Genomic DNA, 24,502 nt, shown 5'->3' on the forward strand with positions numbered 1-24,502 from the left:
GAAATTATGAAGATTTTTCGATTTTGGCTAAAGATTCCAACGAAAATCCATTTTGGGGCTAATGATTCGAAAAAGTTCAGATTTTTCTTTTGAAATTAAAAACTTTGTTTTTTTTAATACAAAAAATATAAATTTTGGTAATAAGAAAATCGTTAAAATCTTTTTAATTTCTAAAAAAATGTGATTATACTTTTTTCCCAGAAATTCTTTTTTGTAAAAGAAATTTTTTTAAAAAAAATTCAATGAAACTTTTTTTAAAAAATTTTTGAGAATTTACCTTTTTTATATTTTGAAATTTTAATTCCAGATTTTTTTTAAATATTTTTAATTTCAAAAAAATGTGATTTCAAATTCCAGATTTTTAATTTTCCAGATTTTTTTTAAATTTCAGATTTTTTATGAAACTTTTTTTAATTTCGAAAATATTTAATGAAAATGAAAAATCGTTAAAATCTTTTTAATTTCTAAAAAAATGTGATTATACTTTTTTCCCAGAAATTCTTTTTTGTAAAAGAAATTTTTTTTAAAAAAATTCAATGAAACTTTTTTTTAAAAAAATTTTGAGAATTTACCTTTTTTATATTTTGAAATTTTAATTCCAGATTTTTTTTAAATATTTTTAATTTCGAAAAAATGTGATTTCAAATTCCAGATTTTTTTTAAATTCCAGATTTTTTATGAAACTTTTTTTAATTTCGAAAATATTTAATGAAAATGAAAAATCTAACCTTTTTTAAGAATTTTGAAAAATTGCCTTTTTAGTATTTTGAAATTTAAATTCCAGATTTTTTTAAAATATTTTTAATTTCGAAAAAATGTGATTATATTTTCTGTTTTTTCTAATTTTTAAAATTTTGAAAATAAAAATTCCAGAATAAAAAAGTCGTAAAAATTTTGATAATAAAAAAAATTTAAGAATTTTTTTCAAAAAATAAAATTATTCGAATTTTTTAAATTATTTTTTTATTTTTAAATTTTTTTAATAATAATATCTGATGTGGCAAGCAAAAAAATATAAAAAAAACAAAAAGAAAAAGCCAAGTCAGTGCCACATAGGCAATTTTGATGAGCTGGATGGGGGAGGGGTGTTTTCCGGAAAAAAAAATTTACAAGGGTGCAAACCGGACCGAAAATTTCATAAGGGTGAAAACCGGAAATGGCCTATATTACAGGGGGTGAAAAACACTATTCATCCTTAAAAATATATAAGTCCACTTAATCCTCTTAAGATAGTCCATTTAATAGTTTTTACAAGAAAAAAATGTTTTAGAACTATTAAGTTGTACAACCCGTGATTTAAAAACTTAAGGATTAAAGAGATTTGCATCTAATTAGAAAAATGTTGGTGATTAAGAGTGGCAACATGTACAATGAGAGAAGAGAGCATATTTTCAATGTGGAATAAGACGATAATTAAGGTGGCATGTGAGAGGTGCGACGACGGTGATGGTGGTTGCAAACTGGCGTAATGGTGGTGGAAACTCTCTCGGTCTTGTTTTTGGTTTTTATTAGTTACTTTTGTGGAAATGAACTTGAGTTGATTTTGAAATGTTTTTACTTATCGTTTGAAGGAGAGATTACGTGGAAACTCTCTCTGTCAAGTCCCAAACACGATTTCTTTCAGAGGCCATTCGATTTTCGTGCAAACAAGAAATGTATTTCCCTTCATATTCCTTTGATTTTTTTAGATACATAGCAATAATTACATCTATTTCACTCTACTTCATTTGAATGTAACTGTATATTTGTAGAAAACATGTTTTGATTGGATGTATGACTATGAGTACTATGAATCAAGCAAAAATATATATGATGTAAATAAGTGTGTTTAAGGACGCGCAACACCTTCTTGTTTAACTTCCAATTGTTGTCAACGAAACGAGCCGTCAAAGACATATACCGATAGTTATAGGAAGAAGTTTAAAAGTTGATGATTAGGCTAACTCTACCACAATATTGAGAAAGGAAAGTCTTCAACCTTACTTTTTCGCTGCCCCACAATGTAAGTTCATAATGCAACCTATGGGGGTGAATTAGGTTTCTAGGATTATTGGTTAATTTTTACAAGGTTAGTGTTGTTGATAATTTTTCCAATAAATAATTATGAAGTTATGAATGCGGAAAAATAAAAGAGTATGGGAAGAAGAAAAGACACAAGAGAATTATACAGTTCATCTACTGGTACATCCGCTACCTTCACACCCCGCGAATGAATTCACAATGCAAAAAATATTTGTTACGTTTTGTTCTATTTGTTCACAATGCAAAAAATATTTGTTACCTTCACACCCCGCGGCTTGTTTGATTTGTCATGTTTTGTTCTATTTGTGACAATTAAATCTCATATTTTCATTTTTTTTTCTGCTGCAGCGTTACATCTGAATAGAAATAAATGGAAAGAGCTGGGTGGTCCAAGTAGGTTGTGCAACTATTTTCTTTTCAATTGGAACCAATGTTAAACTCCAAGTTTTCATGTTATGAAGTTCTCATAACTGTTATGTTAACAAAGCAAATTCTTTAGATGGATATGTGTTTTAAAAAACAATGTTCTCTATTTCAGGATATATTTGTTTCCAATTGATTGAAAAAGAAGAAATAAGTCACTTATTATTTGGTTAAATCTAGGTGTTAGAACTTTGCAATAAAACAACAAAATATGTAGCATAATATCATGTGAAAACGTCATTCATATACTTATTATTATCTGATGGGGAAAATGTTCGCTATGCCTTTTTGTGCTCCACACTTTCAATAGAGTACGTTAAAGTATAAAAATCGGGTCTGTTAAAACGGTATTGTTTTCAAACAGAAGATGGGAACGAGTATCATACAAATGTATCCTGAAATAATAATAAGTGACTTGTTTCTAGAGACAACTAATACTTATTATTTGTTCAATTAATACTTATTATTAGAGACAACTAATACTCATGCAATATAAATAATAGATAGAATACAATAATATGACCATCCATATCTATCATATGACATGTATTGTCAAATAACCTGTTTAGCTTGAAACATCAGTTGTTTTTTTTAACTCTACTATACTTTATGTAAAATATCAACCACTTCGATGTTGTTCTTGTTGATTGTAAATATTTTGCATTTGTTATTAATTACATTATTATTTGATATGATCATATTTTTTTTTAGAGCGTAACTTTAATGGTTGACTTATGTTGTAGTTTTCACACCAAGATGTAAAGTTACAATTCTCTAATATGTTTGACATACAATAATACGAAAGTTTGTATTTTATTACAAAGAGTAAAGAGTAATGTAATTTAAACATCTCTTGGAGGTTGAAGAAAATTGTATACTTTACATTTTATCATAGATATCATATTAGTCAAATAAAGAGATCAAACATTACAATTATTATTGATCAATTTTTATTTACTAACTTGGTTATAATATAAACGAAATTGAGAGGAAAATTTATAAGTAATTTATATGAGATTGATGATGAAAATAAAAGAAAACAATGTGTTTTTCTATTTAAAATAATCTAATGTCAAAATTCACACATCTTAAATAAAGATTCAAACTCGTGTCCAACACACAACATATTTCCATAACATCATATCCGGTGCATATATGAGAAATAAGAGTGTGTTTGTTTCAATGATCAAAATTAAAATTTTGGAAATACTATTCCATGGAACGTAATTTTCAGGAAACTTATTTCATGTCAAAGTGTTCGGTAAATAATATAATTTTTTAGAATTTTTTTAAAATGTATTTAATTTATTTTTTTAATAATTAAAATAAAAAATTAAGAAGTTAAATAATGTGTGGGAGTGAGAAATTATGAGTGGTTACCAAAAAGAGGTGTGTTATTTGAACAATCATTTGTGTTAGAACTTTTGGAACAACCTTAAATTTACAAAGAAAAGTAGGCATTGACATGGAAACCAAAACAATAGAGAAAGTTGTCACAAAAATTGTCCCAAAATGGTTGTACAAATATCATTTTCCACTTCTATAATTTGGTTAGATCGAAACCAATGACGAAACCCAACCCTTTACAATGTTTAACTTAAACTCAAGTGTTTTGTCTATTGCTTTACCGATACTTATTTCTTGTTCGATGTTGTTATGTGTATGGTGAGACTTGAGAACGGGTGTTCTTCCTTCCAAAGTGTCTTACTACATCCCACAAATTCAGCAACTTAACATATTTAATTAATGTTAATTCCTCTTCTTTTTAATTAATGTTAATTCAAGAAACTTGTTTTTCTACGTATTTAATTTATTTATTCATAAACAATGCAAGGTTATATGTTGATTATTAAATATGGGGATGACCTAATTGATGAAGTTAAAAAATTCAAAACTAAAGCGATGAAGAATCAGTTGATGAGGGAATTCAATTATAAGTTGTTGAGGATTCACGTCATAATAAAGATGATGACATGTATTCACTCAAAACCAAAACCCATAAAATCCTAAAATCCAATATGAGGTTGTTGGTAAAACAACTACATCACAACTTCCATATGCAACAGTTGAAGAACTAACGGTAAAAAGTTATAATGATTCAAGTTTTGATATTGAAGAACTAAGTTGAAATGTACTACACAGTCTTGTGTGCATTATCTCTTCATTTTTCTCTACCTGATTTTCTTTAACATGTGAGCAAAGAATTGTAAAATAATTGTTGAAAATCAGATTGATAAAGGTGTTGTCATGTCGAAAACATGATACAACCAATTATCTTCTCTATAAAAAATGACATGTTTTGGTCTTTATAAAATTAAAATTCATGTAATTATGCTTAAATTTTTAAAAGATTTTTTTTATAGACATGTTAAAAACATTATAAGAAACTCTTTTACAATATTTTTTTTTAACATCCAATAAATTAAATATGATTTTTTAAACGTCAAAATTTCAAGATAAAAGTAATGAAAATTTGGACCTAAAACTCAAAATTTGAGCTCAATCATTTTGGAGGAACTTATTATAATGTTCTAAACAAACAAGGATGTAAAAAAACATTCAAAAATTGAAGAGTTTAAGCATAATTAAACAAATTTTAATTTAACTGAGACTAAAACTACGTGCTGAATTTTTTTACAAGGACCAAACACTTGTCATTTTTTTTACGAGGACTAAAGCGGTATTGACTGCATTTATAGAGACTAAAAATTTGTTTAACTCTTAAAAAAACCTTTTTGTTTCTACAAATTTTTGAGAGATACACTTATTTGAGGTAGGCAAATATATAACCACACTTGTTCATTCAAATAAAATAAAAAAAGTTTTGCTAACGAGTGTGAAATTCTGGTACTTTGGTATAATAGATGTTGAACTCAATGTTAAGACAAGTTAGAAGTCGCATAAGATGTCATAACATCTTGTCATCAAAAATATCAAATATTTTAAAAGAACAAGAACATGCAGTAAAAGACACAAGTTATTTGCTGACCCAGTTCGATCCAACTTCACTTACATCTGAGGGCTACCAAGCCATGAAGGAAATTCACTATAGTAGTATCAATCCGAAGCATACATAAAAGCTTTCACCAGCCTACTAACTTCTCACTTAATCACTACCCGTGATACTTTACCCAAGACTCTCACTAGTCCTAAATATGAGAACCCACACTCACTTCCTCTTAGTTACAAACCAGTGACCGTCCTTGAAATCCTTAACAAATAATAGAGACACTCTCCTATAAAAGGAATCAACTCGTGCTTAAAAGCTTAGAGAGATTCAGAGCATTACAATTAAATTACAAAGTCCAACTCTAATATCAAAGTGATATGAGAGTGACTCACAAATAACAAAGACAATCTAAAACCCTATATGACTCTTTTCAATTGTGGCTTCAGTGAGTTTTTAGGTCCTCTGTCTCTGTCTATATAGACTGGATGCAGAATAGGTGTGAGGCACAAATCTTGGCTAAAGATCAGCTGAATTCTCGATATTTCAGCATAAGTATTCTGAAGCAGATCAGATGTTTCTTTAAATGTTGCGACAACATTCTTAAGGACTAAGTTAAGCATGAACCACCTTCCTCTGCTTCTATAAACACACTATTTTAGTCAACTCTTCTCGTGATACAAATCTTTAGATATATATGAAAAATCTTCACGATTAAAAGCGAATCTCCAAGAAGCGGATCAAAACACATTCTAATGTCGTACCAACTTGTTAAGACATTATGTCTGACATCTTGCTATAACTAAAGTTTTAACAAAATGCAGCCAATACATGTCTAAAAATCCAAGAGAGTGCCTCAAAGACATTCTTTAATAAATTTTAATTAAGTAAGATTTTTATTGAAAAAGTCAAACAATTCAATTTCAATGCATTGAATTCATTAATTTATACAAAAATTTGTTATTTAAGTTTGCTAAAAGTGTCTTTTGAAAAAATAAAACAATACTTATTTGATATTTTTGCATTGATTCCCTCAACTTATGTTTTTTTTTTTGGTGCTAACCCTCCAATTTTTTAAGGGAGGGTAACGTGATAATTAAGAGTTTGACAAATAAGTAAAATCCGACAAAAAAAAACTACTACTGTACTATTTTATTTAAGAATTGACTTGGGATCATCTAGAATTAAAAAAGAAAAGAAATAATCTTGCTGAGGGAGATAGGAATTATAGACGGGTCGGATCAAACCCGACAATGAAGCCGGTTTATCTTGTTCAAACGAGTATTGTATATTGCCACATATGACTTTACCTTTATCAATCGCTATTGTCTTGTGTTGTAAGAGCGCGTGTTGTGTTGTTGCTTCTCCAACCTTTTCTTTCCAAACCGACTTTTGTTCATGTAAGTCCTTTCCTTTCAATTCTCACTATTTATTTCTCCAATTCCATATCTCTATTGCTTAATTCTAATTAATGTTAATTCAACTAACTTGTTTTTGTTTTAATTTATTTGATTTATCTATGGACAGTTTTAATTTTTGTATTGATAGCTAAATATGGAAAATACTTAATTGTTAAAGTTAAGGCATGGATGAAGAATTAGTTGATGAAAGAATTCAGTTAGAGGCTGTTGAGGATTCACAGCGTCAGAACAAAGACGATGTCGTCCTAAAATCCCAATATGATGGTAAAAATGTAGTTGAGACTGTTAGTGAAGCAGCAGATACATCACAACAACATCCATATGAAACAGTTGAAGAATTAACAGTAAAAAGTTACAATGGTTTTAGTTTTGATATTGGTACTTCTACTACTCAAGTTCAACATAAACATTGGCAGAATCTTTATCAGATTGGAAATAATTCAGGGAATGGGAATTCAATTAGTGATATTGGGTTGATTAGTAGTGGGCCCGCAGCTACGTCTAGTGCTTGGGAGGATGTTGGATCCACCTCGTTTCCGGAGTTATTAGCTAGAAAATCGCATAGTGATGGTCAGAGTAATGCAGTTGAACATTTGGCGGCTGCGGAAAGTAAGGAGGGTGTAGGACCCGCAGGTGATGTTCATCGAGGAATACGGACAAAGATGATATCCAAATCAGGGTTTGCTGAGTATTTTATTAAAAATACGTTGAAGAGTAAGGGTGTTGTACGTAAAGGTCCAGCTTCTGATCACGTTTATGTCCAATCTAGAGAGCAAAATCAAACAAAGGCAGGCGGTGATGCGAATCAGAATTGGGGTAAGATTGGCGTTGGCGCAAATAAGAATCAGATGAAGACGAGCACTGATACAAATCAGAAACAAATGAAGACTGGTATTGGTGCTCAGTCAAACTCTAATGTATCAGTGAACCGTGGTTCCAAGATTGCAAAGTTTCCGATTCACAGCGATGCTGCAGTGCCTAAATCTAGCACGACTGAATGTGACGGTGTAACATTGAGAGAATGGTTAAAATCTGGCCAGCGCAAATCAGGCAAAGTGGAAAGTTTAAATATATTTAGGAAAATTGTGGATTTGGTGGATGACTCACACTCTCGGGGAATAGCGTTGCATAACCTTTATCCATCTTACATTAAATTGCTACCATCAAACCAGGTCATGTACATTGGGTTACCTACTCAAAAACAAACGGCAGGTAAAAGGGTGTCCGAGCAAGTAACATCTTCCTCTGTTGATATGGGGTCCAAGAAACAAAAATTTGACGAGAGTGCGAGGGTTACTGGGAGTGACTTGTGTCCTGAGACTGCTAATCATCATGAAGTTCAAATGCCTTCAATTGGATCACAAGATTATCGTAACAGATATGAGGAAGATAACCAATTTTCTGTGTATAATTTTGGGAGAATGTCTAGCATTCCTCGTGTATCTAATTCAGGTCAATTGTCATTTAGCAGTAATTCGATATGTGAAAGATGGGAAAATAAGTGGTATGCGAGTCCTGAGGGAGGTTGCACAATATCATCAAACATCTACTGCCTCGGTGTCCTCCTTTTCGAGGTGTGTAGACCCGTTCATGATACCTTTGTTCATTATTTAAATGCAGTTTTCTTATGTTATGTGATAATATTTATTCATAACTCCTCAAAATGAGATACGTTTTTACACTGAACTTGTGTAGTATGTGTTTTTACATAGAACTTGTGTAGTATGGTTGAAGACCCGCTTCTGTCTATATATTTTTGAGGTCAACATGGCTTTCTAGCATTAGTGTTGTTTGGAAATTTATGAAGTTGATTTTTGCCTTTTGGTTTTTCCCTATACTTAGTGTTAGCTTTCTGACATCCTCCCAGTAAGACTCCAATTCAGATATGACGTACATTTCTTAGTAACGTGGCTGCCTCGTTTCAGGTTGATTAGAAGACCCATGCGGGTGTTTAGTATAGATCTTTCTAGTCAATAATATTAACTAATTGGTATAATTGGAAGTAACTTAATGTGCAATAAGGTTTGACAAACCTTTCAATGAATTAAATTATTTGATATTGTTCTCAGTCATTCTCACTGGAACAGTAAACATCAAGTCAGAAGCTTATTTATTTATTTTCATTTCTCAGCTACTAGGTCATTTTGACTCTGAAAGAGCGCATATTGCAGCAATGTCTGATCTTCATCATAGGATTCTTCCTCCAGCTTTCCTATCAGAACATCCTAAGGAAGCTGGATTTTGTCTCTGGCTGCTGCATCCTGAACCATCATCACGTCCAACAACAGGGTACTATTGAAATATTGTCTAGTGTAGTTAACATGTGATTTAATTCAATTAGAACTATATGTAAAAATTAGTCATTAACATCCGATCTACAAATCTATCTTTTGTTTCTTTGATAAAATTGTAAATATGGAACAATGTCTATTTAAATCATGGCATGCCCTTACGTTGGTGGCCATAGGTATTGTTGAGAGACCCACATTAGATAGCAATATGGCCTGAATTATAAGTGGGGCAACCCTCCACATTTCCATTTAAGGAGACTATTGAAGTTTTATTTATGCAGACGCATGGATTCTTTTTTCCTTTTCATAATTATTAACTAAAAAGTGTACCCTGTTTTATTTATTTATGCAGACACATTGAAGTTTTATATAGATGAAATATTTGTTCTCTAAGATTTCTGCTTCTCTCTTTGATATTACTAACTGCCGAAATGAGCTTTATTAAATAATATGTATGTGATTGATTTAATGATTCAGATAATTTTTTATTTAAATGTTATTCTCTTTCAGTCTCTGTGAAATATTTTGGCATATTTTCAAACTATATGCTGTTAATTCTATAATTTGGACCACAAACGTCATACCTTATTGATATGATTTCCTAAATCTTTAACTTCTGTTGATATGTTTCCCTAAAGCTAAAACTTTTGTCACATAACAGGGAAATCCTACAATCTGAAGTGATTAATGGATTACAGGAGTTGTGTAATGAGGAATTGTCATCATGTATAGACCAAGAAGATGCAGAATCGGAATTGTTATTGCATTTCCTCATCTCATCGAAAGAGAAGAAGCAGGGTGATGCCTCCAAGTTGGTTGAACAATTAGAGTGCTTGGAATCAGATATAGAAGAGGCAGAGAGGAGGCATGGCTTAAGAAAATCCTTGGTTTCCTCTGGCTGGCAGAACAATTACTCATGTCAGAAAGAGATTTTGCCTCTTCAAAAGGAAGTTTTGAGTGTAGAAAGACCGCCCACAGTGTCCCCAATCTCCAATACAAATGAACTGAGATTGATGAAAAATATAGGCCATCTTGAAAGTGCTTACTTTTCCATGAGATCCAAAGTTCAGATTTCTGAAACAGATGCCACAGATCACCCAGATAAAGATATACTAAGAACTCGCGAGAATTGGTCTGTGACCCAAAAAGGCGGGGAGCAGCATATAAGTAAAGATGCTTTAGGAACCTTCTTTGATGGTTTGTGCAAGTATGCACGTTACAACAAACTTGAAGTGCGGGGTATACTAAGAAATGCAGATTTTAACAATCCTGCAAATGTTATATGCTCTCTAAGCTTTGACCGGGATGAAGATTACTTTGCTTCTGCTGGGATATCTAAGAAAATAAAAATCTTTGACTTCAATACACTTTGCAATGACTCTGTTGATATCCATTATCCTGCTGTTGAGATGTCAAACAGATCAAAGCTTAGCTGTGTTTGCTGGAATAGCTATATTAAGAACTATCTTGCCTCTACAGACTACGACGGTGTAGTGAAGGTATACTTTGCAGACACCGCTTGAATTATTGTTTTATCATTGAGAAAGACATTCTTTGCAGTATCCCTTAGTGATATATGTGGAATTAATGTATCTGATTCAAAACTAAATGGTTTACTTTAGAGGGTCTACTCATCCTTTACTTGAATATTTGGGTTATAACACTGCCCCTAAATGGAGAGAATAGTTTTAATTTTCTCAAGAGTGGCTGGTCTTGTTTAGAACCTCGCATGCTAACATCACATATTCCATCATTTGATTAATGGCAAGTTGTTAGCACATTGACATATGATATTGGTTTCTATGATTCTTAAAAGTTACACATAGGATTATATTATTTATGTCACTATGTGTAACTTTCTCTTGTCTGTTTGAGTGGATTTCTTTCTTAACTTTTGTAAAGTAGTACTCTGAAACAGTCGTATTGGTACTAGGCATGCATATTTGTTATACTTATGCATAAATGAAGTTATTTATGTATTTAGTATGCTGGGAATACTTTTGTTACTCCCTCCGGTCACATTTATAAGCAAAAAAGCACTTTTTAGGTTCATTGAATATATGATGTATTTGGTCTATATATTGACCAAATACATTATGTATTCAATGAACCTAAAAAGTGTTTTTTTGCTTATAAATGTGACCGGAGGGAGTATATCATTTGATACAATTCATTCGTTGGATACAATTATGGGGTTACAATCATGTTGCTTGTGGACATCAATATAATATACTTTATAGTTACAAAATTCTCATTAATCATCATGTACCAGTAAAAAATGGGGACTTCTATAAACTTGCATTTGTTTTTTGAAAACAAAAGAGTAGATTAACCGTCTAGGTTGAAAGTCCTGTTCTTTTTCTTCTAAGACGTTCTCAAATAATGTCATTTTATTCTGCGACTTTGTGCTATTGTACCAACATCGTACATGGAATACATATACTTTCTTGAACGAAACATGTGCTTCCTACATTGTTGTAGGCCAGCCAAGATTGTGCGTGGCATGATTATTTAGCATCAAAATATAGAGTTGCTTGCAATCATATTTGTTTGCTTAAATGCAGAAGGGCATTAGTTCACATGGTTGTACCCTATCTTGACCAATCATCATTTGTAAAATTGAGAATATAACTATTTATATGTAATTAATTGGCATACTCTCTGATTACCAGAATTATTCATGGTATGAATATTTCAATGCATTTTCAGTTATGGGATGCTAGTACGGGTCAAGAATTTTCTCAATACAGTGAACATGAAAAGAGGGCTTGGTCTGTTGACTTTTCTCCGGTATGCCCTACAAAATTTGCCAGTGGAAGTGATGATTGTACTGTCAAGCTGTGGAGCATCAGTGAGGTAAACCCTTTCCCATGCACTGATGCACGCACGTACTCACACACGGGCACACATGCATGTAAGCATGCAATGTGCAGATTTCACCTCACAGAAAATCAATAGCCAACAAAAAACTAGGGTTACAATGTAATCGTATGTTGCTTCTTACTGAGTTTTTTTTTGTTGGTATTTATGACATTATACCACTGCTATCAAAAGCAGATTATGGTGGCCAGCCAAATAATCGCCATATAAACATGACCCAGCTGTCTGTTGTGGATATAATAGATGTTGTGCCTCTGGCAGCGGGCACAAAATCCGCCATGCCATAGTGCGGTGGTGGATGAAAATTTGACAACACAACATGAACTTCAAAAGTTTTGATAACCACCGTTCATATGCATCAAAAACACGATTTGAAAATTTCTCCCTGTAAAGAAAAGAAGACCAATTAAAAAGAAGACGAAAAAGCTGGCAACCCAATAAAAGGGGCTATTAGGAAGAAGAGAAGAGTTTATAAAAACACAAAGAACATGGACAGAACATGCAAGTTTGAGCGTTGGATAGGCAAGGTCGAGAGCTATAATTTCATGAGGCAGTAGATAAAAGTGGTTGTTGTACAGTATGGATAATTTGAAATTAGCAAGTTAAGAGAGTGGATTCCATCCTATATACTCCAAATTGGAGGGGAAGAAAAATTAGGGAAGAGGAGGAAATGGGATGGAATGGATCCCATCATATACCACTCCATTCCATTCATTTTTTTTGAAAATCTAAACAATGGAATCACATTCCATACCACTCCATTCCATTTCATTTCATTTCACCCTATTACATCAATTGAAACAAAGCCCGTGAAAAATTCAGTCTTTGTCTTTCCATCAGCAGAGTGACAGATATTGAATGGCCATGAAACATAAATTTTGCATCAGTGTATTTTCCGTTCAGCTCAAACTACTGCCAAACATACAATATAGTTTCTTAGCAATAACCATTGAAGAGCTAATATAGTGCAAATTTTTCACAGAGAAATTCTTTGGGCACAATCAGGAATGTTGCTAATGTCTGCTGTGTTCAATTTTCTGCTCATTCCTCTCATTTGCTTGCCTTTGGATCTGCGAATTACTCAACTTACTGTTATGATCTTCGCAATCTTAGAAGTCCCTGGTGTGTATTGGCTGGCCATCGTAAAGCTGTAAGCTATGTCAAATTCTTAGACTCTGAAACACTTGTTTCTGCATCTACTGATAATTCATTGAAGATCTGGGATCTCAATAAAACCTCTTCGGTTGGTTCATCCACTAGTGCTCGCAGCCTAACCCTGTCTGGACATACTAATGAAAAGGTATGGTTTTAAATTTTATAACACTATGAAATTTATGTTTGTGGAACCTGTAAGGTTTGTCTGTCAGAGCCTTTTAAACTTCCATTTTAAAACTTTACTTATTTGGGCGTTAAATGGGGCTTCAAATTGTTTCCTTATCTGAATGGCTAGTCAAATTTATGAAGTGTGCACGCGTTCGGCCAAAAATAAATTGTTCACGTTTGTGATGAACAACTACTTTGGTTCAGTTTGGAATTGGATTAGATTCTAGCTATATAAACTTATCATTGAAATTAGTATTTAGTTTCTAGCTTATAGGTGTTTATGGAGAATATAAACCAGAGAACTTTTGAAAAAAAAATTGAGGTGCAGAAGTTGAAATCAACTCATGAAAGAAGCTATTACCTAGAATGCTCATGCCTATTACCCATATGGTTATTGCAAGATAGTTTCAAACTATTTTTTCTTTCTTTCTTTCTTTCTTTTAGTAAAATAACCTGTTCTTTTTTTACGAGAACTCGTAGAAAAGTTTATTCAAGTTAGCTCTATATCTGGATCAGAAATTTTACCTGTGTTTCGTTTGTGTTATTATTCTGACCAATGTTTGTTTATGGTTTTATCAAATTGGTTGACTGAAATCCTCCACCTCGCTTTGACAGAATTTTGTGGGTTTGTCTGTTGCTGATGGATATATTGCATGCGGTTCAGAATCAAACGAGGTATATATTACTTTGCAGCAATGTTTATCTGTTTAATGTTACTCCCTCCGTTTCAAAATGAGTGTCGTTTTAGGTGTTTACACACATATTAAGAAATGCAATGATTAAAAGAAAGATAATGGTTATTTTACCAAATTATCCTTATTAACTATTGGTTAGTTTTAAAAGTAATACTTTGGAAGTAGTGTGCAGAGTATTAATTGAGGGTACAATTGAAAAGAAAAAGTTGTTATTGCATTGGAAACCGAAAGTGACATTCATTTTGAAACAAATTTTTTTTGGCTAAAGCGACACTCATTTTGAAACGGAGGGAGTACTAATTAAAAAGGATTTAGAGCATGTTATTGCAATTAGTAGTTTTAGTTAATTGCACTAATGTAAAATTGTAACTATCGACAAACTCTAATACATGAGTTCGCAAATCCTACCATGCGGTAATTTTGTGATGATATCTTTGACTTGCATTCTTACATTTGCAATATTGAATGAAAACTTTCATTTTAAAGTTATACTGAAAACCTATTTAGAAGGACTATACCATGATGAAGGCCTGAGTTTTATGCAGAAGTCATATTCATTGGGATTACATCTATATTTTCTTGCAGGTTTACACCTACTATAAGTCGCTTCCCATGCCAATTACTTCACACAAGTTTGGATCTATTGATCCCATCTCTGGTAAAGAGACTGATGATGACCATGGTCAGTTTGTTTCAAGTGTGTGCTGGAGAGGGAAATCAAACACGCTTCTTGCTGCCAATTCAAGTGGATGTATAAAAGTGTTACAAATGGTTTAAGGAAAGTTTTCCCTTGACGATGGCTCTCCTACATTTTTGCCCTGGTCACTCGGGCCAATCAACTTGCTGGGGATTGTAAGAAACCCTTTATACATCTCGAGTTTTGGCTTAAGATTTGACGCAGAAAGGTACAATCTCCACAATACTTGAATGGAGCAATAGATTTGCAATCTAAATCCCGATCTTCTTGAAGTTGGATTCATCCCAATGAGCATAAGCAAGGTTAGACTTTAAACCAGAATTCCACACCGTCATTATGTCATATTTAACAAAGGCTTGTTATACATAATTTTTCCTGGTATCAAATATGGAAAAGATTGAGACTTTGTAATTGGAGCGAAAAAAGCTCAAAGTCTGCAAAGTGCTTGGCTGAGCCTATGGAAATTGTATTGTGGTCCGTTTCATATTTTTTTTTTTATTCACAAAGGACTAGCAATTGCAGTTTTGTAGGAAAAAATGATTGTTTGTAAAATGTTAAAATAGCTTCGCCACCATAAAAGGGAAGCATTTAGTTTCAGTTGTAACACCTCCTTCTTTGTTTTGTCTCTACTCAATGATTGTATATATTAATGTAACATACATGGATTTATTGGTTTTAGGTTGCTATTCAAATGCATGTAAATCAAGCACAGTTTTTCTTTATAGCAGAAACTATGTATCGTTTTGATTTAATCTATTTTGTTTACATCTCAGTCATTGTTTTGCCATGCAAGGCAATTTTTGCTGCGTTATTGAACTTTTTGTGTCATTCTCTATACTGCATTGCCACTATGCGGCACCCTTATCCAAAAGTCCCACAACACATATCAAACTCTTTTCTTTACTGTTACTCTATATTTCCACTTCTCTCCATTTTTTAGCTTTAGTGTGATTATGTAACGGTAACACCTAAGGAACTCACCTTCCATGTTAAATTCCATTTGATCAGTAACCGTTTTAAGGCTATTCTCTAATGTTACTTTTGTTTGTGTCAGTAATGTTACTCACTAATACCATTTATATCATTTACATCATATTGCATCCTTTTGTATCATTTACACCGAGCAATAAACATAGGTAAATTCAAGTGTGTCATTGTTATTTTGGGTCTTGAAAATTGAATTCGGAATAAGAGTCAAATACGGCTTTAATAACTACTCTTATATGTTTTTGCATGGAATAAGTCACGTGAGTTGTTGTTGATGGAGGATGAGTCACGTTTGGATGAACACAATCTTGTTGGAAGAAAAGTTCACGCCATTGCAGGTCTATTTTGAAGAAATGGAAAGAAGAAAAAAAATACAATAGGATGCAATTGATTTGAGAACAATTTAGATGATTTAAGTATTCAAAACAATCATGAATCCAATAGATTCTAACATAAAACATACACAAAGTAGTCTAGGTTGAGTAATAATCAACCTCTGTATCGTTTTTTTTTTCTTTCTTTTTTTCTTGCGTTAAAAGACAATTTCATTAATAAAAGTCCGGCAATAAATCTAAAGTCAAGACTGCAGAAATATAAGGTGGAGTCTATATACAGTCTAGATTATGAAGAGAATATTGAGCTAAATAATGGACAGCTTGGTTAACCTCACGCCTCACATGCAAGAAACTTAAACTACGAAAAAAGACATTAAAATTAATGCAATCTCTAATAATAGATCAACATAGTTGGGATATTGTTGATGAGTGTTCAACGCCTGAACCACATTAGAAGTATCAGATTCCGCTATAAGATTCAGAAAACACATGTCTTTAGCAAATTCCCTTCATTATCTATCGGACCTGTTGCGCCAACATTTAGCTTATAATAACCACTAACATGGGTCGTCCAGTGAATATCAAATATGGGTAAATTTAGACCTCCATTTAACATTTTCAACAACATTGTACTAGCACTATTAAAAATAGCAATAGATCTTTGTGCCTTTTGTACGACACTAAAACCGTTCGTTTAGTGCAATCTTAATCCTCCAATGTTAAACTTGCAAAAATTGTATCCGTTCATTTACAGCAACAAAACGTGCTAAAAGTGCACTCTACTCTTCATCCTCCAATGTTGAACACAAATTATAGTAGTTAATTTTAGCTTGCAAATGAGGTAACACTAATTAATTAGTCCAATAGTTAATTATTATTAAACTGATGAAAAAAATCCACGTAACCTATTTTATATAGCACAATAATTAAATGTGTAACTTAGTGCGAACAACTTGGTGGAGACATTGCAACATGTAGGGTCTGAAGTTCCAACTTCAGATTTTTCATTTATTCACCTTAAAAAGTAATTTCTTTTAGAAATTAAAGAATAAATTTTTAACCATTTGACAAAAAAAAAATGTAAGTAATTTTATTGGTTAAAAGTAACAACAGAATTTATTTGTTTATCTTTTAATTTATTTGTTCGTTAGTTTAATTGGCAGGAACATTATGATATACAGAAGTCGGTATTTGAACCCCATATTTCACACATTTTTTTGAATGATAAATGTCAGTAGTTACTTTAATAGATTAATATTTTACTCTTTGTTGATTTGAAACTTCAAACTCTTTTTTCTTTAGTTCAAACCAGTTGAACTATCCAACCTTTAGATTTAGCACTTGTTCACTTTAAATGTGTATTTTTAGACACTAGACCGTTTGACAACTAAAAACTGCTTCATTTAACTTTTTTCGATAACTAAAGTATCATCCCTTTGCAATTTTAGAATGTCAGAAGATTAATTCATCAAATTAACCGAGATCATGGTAGTCAAATCGGGATACTATTGTGTATCGTTCGACCATATTTTTGTATCGTGCATTGTAAGATACATAAACATAAAAAAGACTTAAAATATCATATATAAGCTCCAAAATATTTCAAATATCATACCTAAACTTCAAGATACTTCAAAACTCAAGTCATAAACAAAAGTAAATAACATAAAACATCCATAGTTCAATCCAAATCAAACATATAGAGTGCATAGTATAGAGAAACAACACATGTATGTGTTGGAAGCCGTAAAGGAAGAGAAGGTGAGTGATTTTTGGAAATAGCTCCAAATTAATTGGTAGGTTACAAACCAAAACTCTTGAAACAAAATGGTTCAAATGCAATAACTGATATGTAACATAAACCCAACTCAATAAAATCAGGTAAATTCGAGGTTTTATGGTGGATCATGCAAAACCTAACCAGACTCCCAAATTGATCCATACAAAGCGTTTTTTTCTTGGAATTTTTACCGGGTCGCGCAACCCGACCTGGTTTCTGCACCTGAAATGCAAATGTCACGGTATCATAGGATACTAGATTGAAACAAGATGCATGGGATACACCTGAGATACAATGTCATTTGGAATACATACTCTGATATGTATTGCTCATGGCTATTTTCGTATCGTATCGGGATACATATCATGGGTACGTGAGATACTAACTGCATTGACCAGGATTCATTTAAATAGTTGAGATATCTCCCAACATATACTTTTCGATACATAGTGGTGAGAGAATTAAACTTTTTCATTCATGAAAGCAACCCAATCAGTGATTCTAAATTGTCCTTTTTTTTTTTTTTTTTTTTCCGAGTATAGTTCATGTTCTAGCACCCTTAACCTGATGAGCCGACATAGGTTGCTTTGTTGGCACAGTGAACCAAATAGTACTTCATCTGTTTTTTTAAGTCTCGTTTTAATGTTTTAAGTTATACTTTGTCAATTATACCTTTCTTAATTAGTCAAATTCTTTTTTAGTAAAACTAACTATTTTTATTTGGAAAATTTGTGTTTGTTATTTTTTTTAAAACAAACTTTTTTTTAACAATTTTTGCTTTTTCGAATAAACTTTTGTTACATGTAGAAATTCTATAAATAATATTGTTAACAATTTAAATGCAAATTGAAAGAACAATTTTGATGAAAAAAATTTGTTTGTTATGGAAGAGATAAATTGTGCAAAAAAAGGAGTTTGTTAGAGAGAGAATATCCAATTGTTTGTTATATTTGAAATCAAACCAAATTTATTGAGAAGAGAAAATTTGTTACAAAAAATTAGGAACTTATTATTGGATTTTTTTTTGTCCAAAGAACTTATTATTGGATTAAAATCAGGGTATAATAGGAAAAAACTTCAAAAATCTCATTCCTTAAATTTCATGTTACTGAACTTCTCTATAACAACAATTATCACACATTTGTTAGGACGAACACTTAACAAACTCACTATATCATAAATAACAAATTCACAATGTTGAGTGGTCTCTAAGTATATTCTAGTTTTCAATTCTCATAAACATAAAACATGTTGAACAAATACAATCCATATGTCGTTTTTGGTACACTTAGTGTGCGTTTGGTTTTTTATGCGAAAAAGTTAATTTTCAATGAATCGATTCTATAAAATTGAATCGAGCTAAAAGTGAGTTTGAGGTAAAATGATTTATGTTTGTATATATTCATGTGAATGAGAGTTGAATGATATATTCATAGCTAAAAATCAATCCTACAAGTAAAAGTTATACATTATGGCTTTAAGTAAGAATAAATTCTAAAGACAAAATCAATTTGAGTTGAGAGTAACTAAACAAGTCACAATCAATTTGCTAATGATTTCTAAAATCAATTTTACTAGGTATAAAAGTGGAACCAAACATGTGCTTTACGACCAGTGCACATAATAATAACTTTTGTAAAGGTATACGTAAGGTCCTAAAATAGTATCCATTTACTTGTAATGGCTTTAAAGGGAAAAAGCATTGATAAAATTCTTCATATCGACGAGGCAACTCAACAAGTTCCATCTCCATATATAGCAGCAACAGGAGCACGAAAAAAAATCAATTTGGAAGGACGCCAATCGGAAGGACTAAACAACACTAACATGTACCTCAGAAGAAGAAGAAGAAGGGAGAAGTTCCGATCTACAGAAGGGGCATATCAGGCGCTGGCGAAACCAAGTATCAATGCAGACGGCATGGAATACATGGAGACATGGGAGATGACGGAGGAGGAGATCTGTTGACTCACTGAAATCCGCTAAGCAAACCGAGCATTCAGTGGAGTCGTGAGGCGTAACGGATGAAAAAGGGAATCCAGGGAGAGAGTCTATCACTGCTTGAATTTTTGCCGGTGATGGTGGTGGCGGTGATGCCCGAATCGGGGATAAATAGCAGCAGAGTGATATGATGTATGCAAAGAAGATGAACCAGGGAAATACGGCAAGGATGATGCTTTCAATGTCCCCGGTTTCCATGGGTGGAGGTGTTTTTGAAAAAAAGAAAGGAAGATAATGTTTTTTTTGTTGGTTGTTGTTGCTGTGTATATATATTTGATTGTGAAAAGAAGTTAGAGAATGTTTGTTTTGTTTTGTTTTCTCAATATATATATATATATATATATATATATATATATATATATATATATATATATATATATATATATATATATATATATATATATATATATATATATTCACATTCTCTCTCGGACGAGGAATGTGTTGTTTTGTTGAGCGCAAGAGGAAGAAGGAAGGATGGTGCTAGTGAGCGAGTGAGTTATAGGTACTACCAGCTCAGCAATTAGTTAGTTACAAGAATATCTTATTTCAATTTCTAATCTTCTATTAGAATGTATGGAAAATAGAATGTTCTACAAAATTAAACCCTTTAAACATTTTAGTTAAGCCTACATTACAAGTACCTCACAATATGGTTACTTGCATTCCAAGGTATCAAGTTTTGGCATGTTTCGTTAAGAAGCTAACGTTTTCAAATGATAGATATTCAACTATGTCGTGTTAGTGAATTGAATTGTACTAGCTGGATCTTTAGTTTATACATCATCAAAAGGTTTTCTATAGCTTCTGTTACATATAGTATCATGCTAATGATGCCAAACTAGCTGCTAAGAAGAACCTAATAAGTGTAAATTATGAACAATATTTTATTTGAAATTTTGATTAAAATAAGAAGTACAAATATTTGGAATTTTTTAATTGTAACAAACTTAACAAACCATTTTTATCTTTTTCAATGACAACAATCATTTAACAAATATAATATAAATATGAATTCTTATCTTTTTTTCTTTCAAAAAACAAATATGCTTATAGCATTTTATCTATACTATATACAAAGAAAATAACTGTTTTGGCTCTTTTGGGCTGATTTTTCTTTTTTCAAAATTATCCTAAACTTTCAATACAAATAACATATATAACAAATAAATAAGAGTAAATTCAAATATTAAAATAAAAGTGTAACAAATTGAAGGAAAATCGAATAGAAGAAAGGAGTAGAAGCAGCGGAATAATTTTGATTTTCTTTCCTTGGATCATTACGAAATTCAAACATGAATCAGTGATTCGATTGTTACCTCGAAGTTTGGAATCTGAACGTTGGAAACTGGAAACTGGAATCTCGATCACAGCCAAGCAAGCAACAAGCAGCAAAGCCTCTAGCAAGTCCACACGAACAGTGCTCCTCCAAAACTCGGTGCTAGCCAATGAATCGGAAGTTCAGAGAAGAAGGGTTGCTCCAAAACGTGTAACCAAAAACTTCAGCACTAGAGTTCTATTTATAGAACTTCTAGTGTGCTCTGCAAGTCAGAAGTCACTATTGGGCTTTAGTAAGCCCAACAACGAGTTTAGTAATTTTGCTAACTAATTAGCGTTAGTTACTAAACGCACCCCTTATATAAGTCATACTTATATATTTCTCTTTTGACTGTTCTTTGTGTGTGACCCTATAGGTTCTAGTCACGTTGGCAATAATATTAAATCTAATATTTAATATTATAAACAATGAGAGGTATCTATCAACACATCATTGCTACCCAAGTGACAAGAATGTCAAGTGATCTGACGAAACCTTTCCATGATAATACTCATGTGTACAATTACTCCTTTGTCTCGATATCTTTATTGATCCCAAGGCATAGATATTGTCACCCTTGTATAGATCAATATTTATATTTCTTGATTCCGAAATATACTGAATAACGAACAAGTCCAATATCTTATATTGACTTAGTTCGGCATGGCCATGCAGTTTTACAGTCATATTTCATCAAGAGGCCTAAAGATATATCTCCCGTTTATGAGGAGGGACAAATCCCATCTAGGACACTCATGTCCCTCAGCATGCTTCATCAAGCACCCATCAACCAACGTTATGGTTATCCTTTTACAGACAACGTTAGAATGACAACAAAGCACTTGAGTCCACATCTAGGGATCATAGTGGTTTCAGGTCTAAGAGCGATATACACTATTATCATTGTGAGAATATCTTATGACAATTGCATAACTTACTATGTAGTATTCTCACGGTGGGTCAATCCAGTATAAATATTACTCCTAATATTTATACCTATGTATAGACTTAATATCTCATATCTATGACCCATGAGATGCAGTCATCAGTCTACGTAAATAATAGTCTCGACACTTTATTATTATCCTTTATTCATATTAAAGCTTTGACTACGGATACATTTAAGAATAGCGTTCTTTATTATAATGTAATCTCATGATTAAGTCACACTTAATATATTATTACACGAACTATCTATTCTAAGGACTTTATTATCATTACACAAATATAATAAAGAGTGCCATATATTATTCAATAATAAAAGTCATGATACATAAAATAATGTTTAACGTAAATTATTGGCCTCTAGGGCTTACACCAACACAAATACGATATAAAAGTCATGATACATAAAATAATGTTTAACGTAAATTATTGGCCTCTAGGGCTTACACCAACACAAATACGATATGAGTATATGTCCAGTTTTTTCCCTTCATCCTTTAAAAGTGTAACAAACTAGATGAGTATATCTATACTTACTTTTTCATTATCCCAATTATATATACCCTTAAACAACTTTTTCTTTAATAAGGATTGTTGTTGGTGTCATTAAAAAAAAGAGTTTAGATTATATATATATTTTTTGATATTTTGTTGATTTCATTGAAATAGATAATCATGGTTAGTTTGATTTGTTATAATTTGAAAGCAAAAAACATTTATATTTTTACTTTTTGTCAAAATCAAAATTTCATAAAAAAATATCTTTCATAATTTTAATTGTTAGTGCAATAAAAAGAGCGGAAAGACGGACACATATGTGTCTGTCTTTTGACTAGTTAATAATAATATATCCATGTGTCTGTCTTTTCGTTAGTTAATAATGTTCTTATGGTAGTGCGGTATTCCTATTTTAATGTGATTTAATTTTTTTATTATTAATATTTTAAATAATATTATTTGAGGAAAAATAGTAAATAAAATAATTTAAATAAAGGGTAAAATAAGTAAGAAAAAAGCCAGTGTAAACTCATATATTTTCTTTATATATACTAGTGTTCAGACGGACACGTTGTCTGCTCTTTTTATTACATAATATGTAAAAATTACGAATAATAGTTTTTATTTTTTATTTTGATTAAATTATATGTAGATTTTGAACTTTCATATTGTAACAAACTAAACTTATCTTTTTTCAATGACACCAAACCAATGTGAACCAAACCGAACTGCATTGTACCAAATATTAGAACTTTTTAAAAATAAAAACTAAATTCTTCAAAAAAAAAAAAAAACTAATATGGATTGACAATAATAATATAACTAATATAATATAAATTCTTATATCTTTTTGATTTTTTTTTTAAGGTCTTATCTTTTTGAATGAAATCAACAATATAACCTTTTTATAGTTAAATCAATTACCTGAAAATGTATCTTAATGGATTCCCTCGGTATGGTTTCTAACAGCATGTGGATACTGTGAGAGAAATTTCAAGTCAGAACAAAGCACAACTTTTTTTTGACCTTTTCAAAATGGATTCTAGCATTAGAAAACATCTCCAATGTGGTTTCTAACTTTTTTTTGACCTTTTCATGTGCTTCTCAATGAAGGTAGACCGAAAGGGAGAAGAGATAGTAACTTGAGAGAATTGTTTCTTACGATCAATAAGGGGAGCATAATCAGTGTTTGTGAGGTGTAGCTGGGTGTAACGTGTGTTTATGCAAGATTTTCTTACAACCTTAATAGACTAATCTGTGATTTTGGATAATGAAGGATATATATATATATATATATATATATATATATATATATATATATATATATAATAAGACTATACGTGAAGAATTAGTTGCTGTACTGCAGTGATGAAAAATTGTAGTGAATTTTTTGGAAGTATTTTCTTGAACTCTCAATGTTGAATTCCTTTGTCTCTTTTCTTTTAGTATTTTGTTTTTACATTAAACAATCCTCACATAATGATTATTTCAAATAGTTGATAAATTATTTTCTATCTTTATGAAGAGTTGTAGAGTCATAAGAGATTTGAAGAACGAATACCAGGGTCTTGTAAAACATGAAGAGATTGAGAATATTTTATAGCGTGAGGAGGCAAGTATAAAGAATTCATTGTAAGTTGATCAACTTGGTGAAGAATTCTTCGGACAAATGAATTGAACATGGATGGTTGAGTGTGTGAACCAAGATGAATATCTTGTCATTTTTGTATTCCTTAATCTCTTTAGTAATTTAATATATATATATATATATATATATATATATATATATATCGGCGTAAATTAATTTTATACCGACATTCAATATGAATCAACTACATCTTCACGTCATACCATTAAAGTGGGGTGCAGTGGAGTGATTTGACGGAATACGCGGTTGGTATCGAATGACAACGTAAATTTATTTTGCTGCTTCAATGAA

General features: G+C 31.5%; 1 protein-coding gene and 1 long non-coding RNA gene across 2 annotated transcripts; both read left to right on the top strand.

The window, feature by feature from the left end:
• The first annotated feature begins 6,709 nt into the window (after positions 1-6,709).
• SPA2 (SPA1-related 2) lies at positions 6,710-15,471 on the top strand. The gene is made up of 8 exons (XM_085712437.1): positions 6,710-6,792; positions 6,920-8,387; positions 8,945-9,102; positions 9,766-10,603; positions 11,814-11,960; positions 12,967-13,284; positions 13,923-13,982; positions 14,588-15,471. Exons 2-8 carry the CDS (start codon positions 6,978-6,980, stop codon positions 14,777-14,779), a joined length of 3,123 nt encoding a protein of 1,040 aa, XP_085568563.1. The 5' UTR covers positions 6,710-6,792; positions 6,920-6,977; the 3' UTR covers positions 14,780-15,471.
• Positions 15,472-16,052: 581 nt separating this feature from the next.
• LOC146919184 (uncharacterized) lies at positions 16,053-16,262 on the top strand. The gene is made up of 2 exons (XR_015011365.1): positions 16,053-16,189; positions 16,226-16,262. It is a non-coding gene; the product is annotated as an uncharacterized LOC146919184 (long non-coding RNA).
• The last annotated feature ends 8,240 nt before the right edge of the window (positions 16,263-24,502 follow it).

The sequence above is a fragment of the Medicago sativa genome, chromosome 5 (genome assembly GCF_051527215.1).
Source record: "Medicago sativa cultivar Bolivia chromosome 5, Bolivia_mono, whole genome shotgun sequence".
NCBI lineage: Eukaryota > Viridiplantae > Streptophyta > Magnoliopsida > Fabales > Fabaceae > Medicago > Medicago sativa.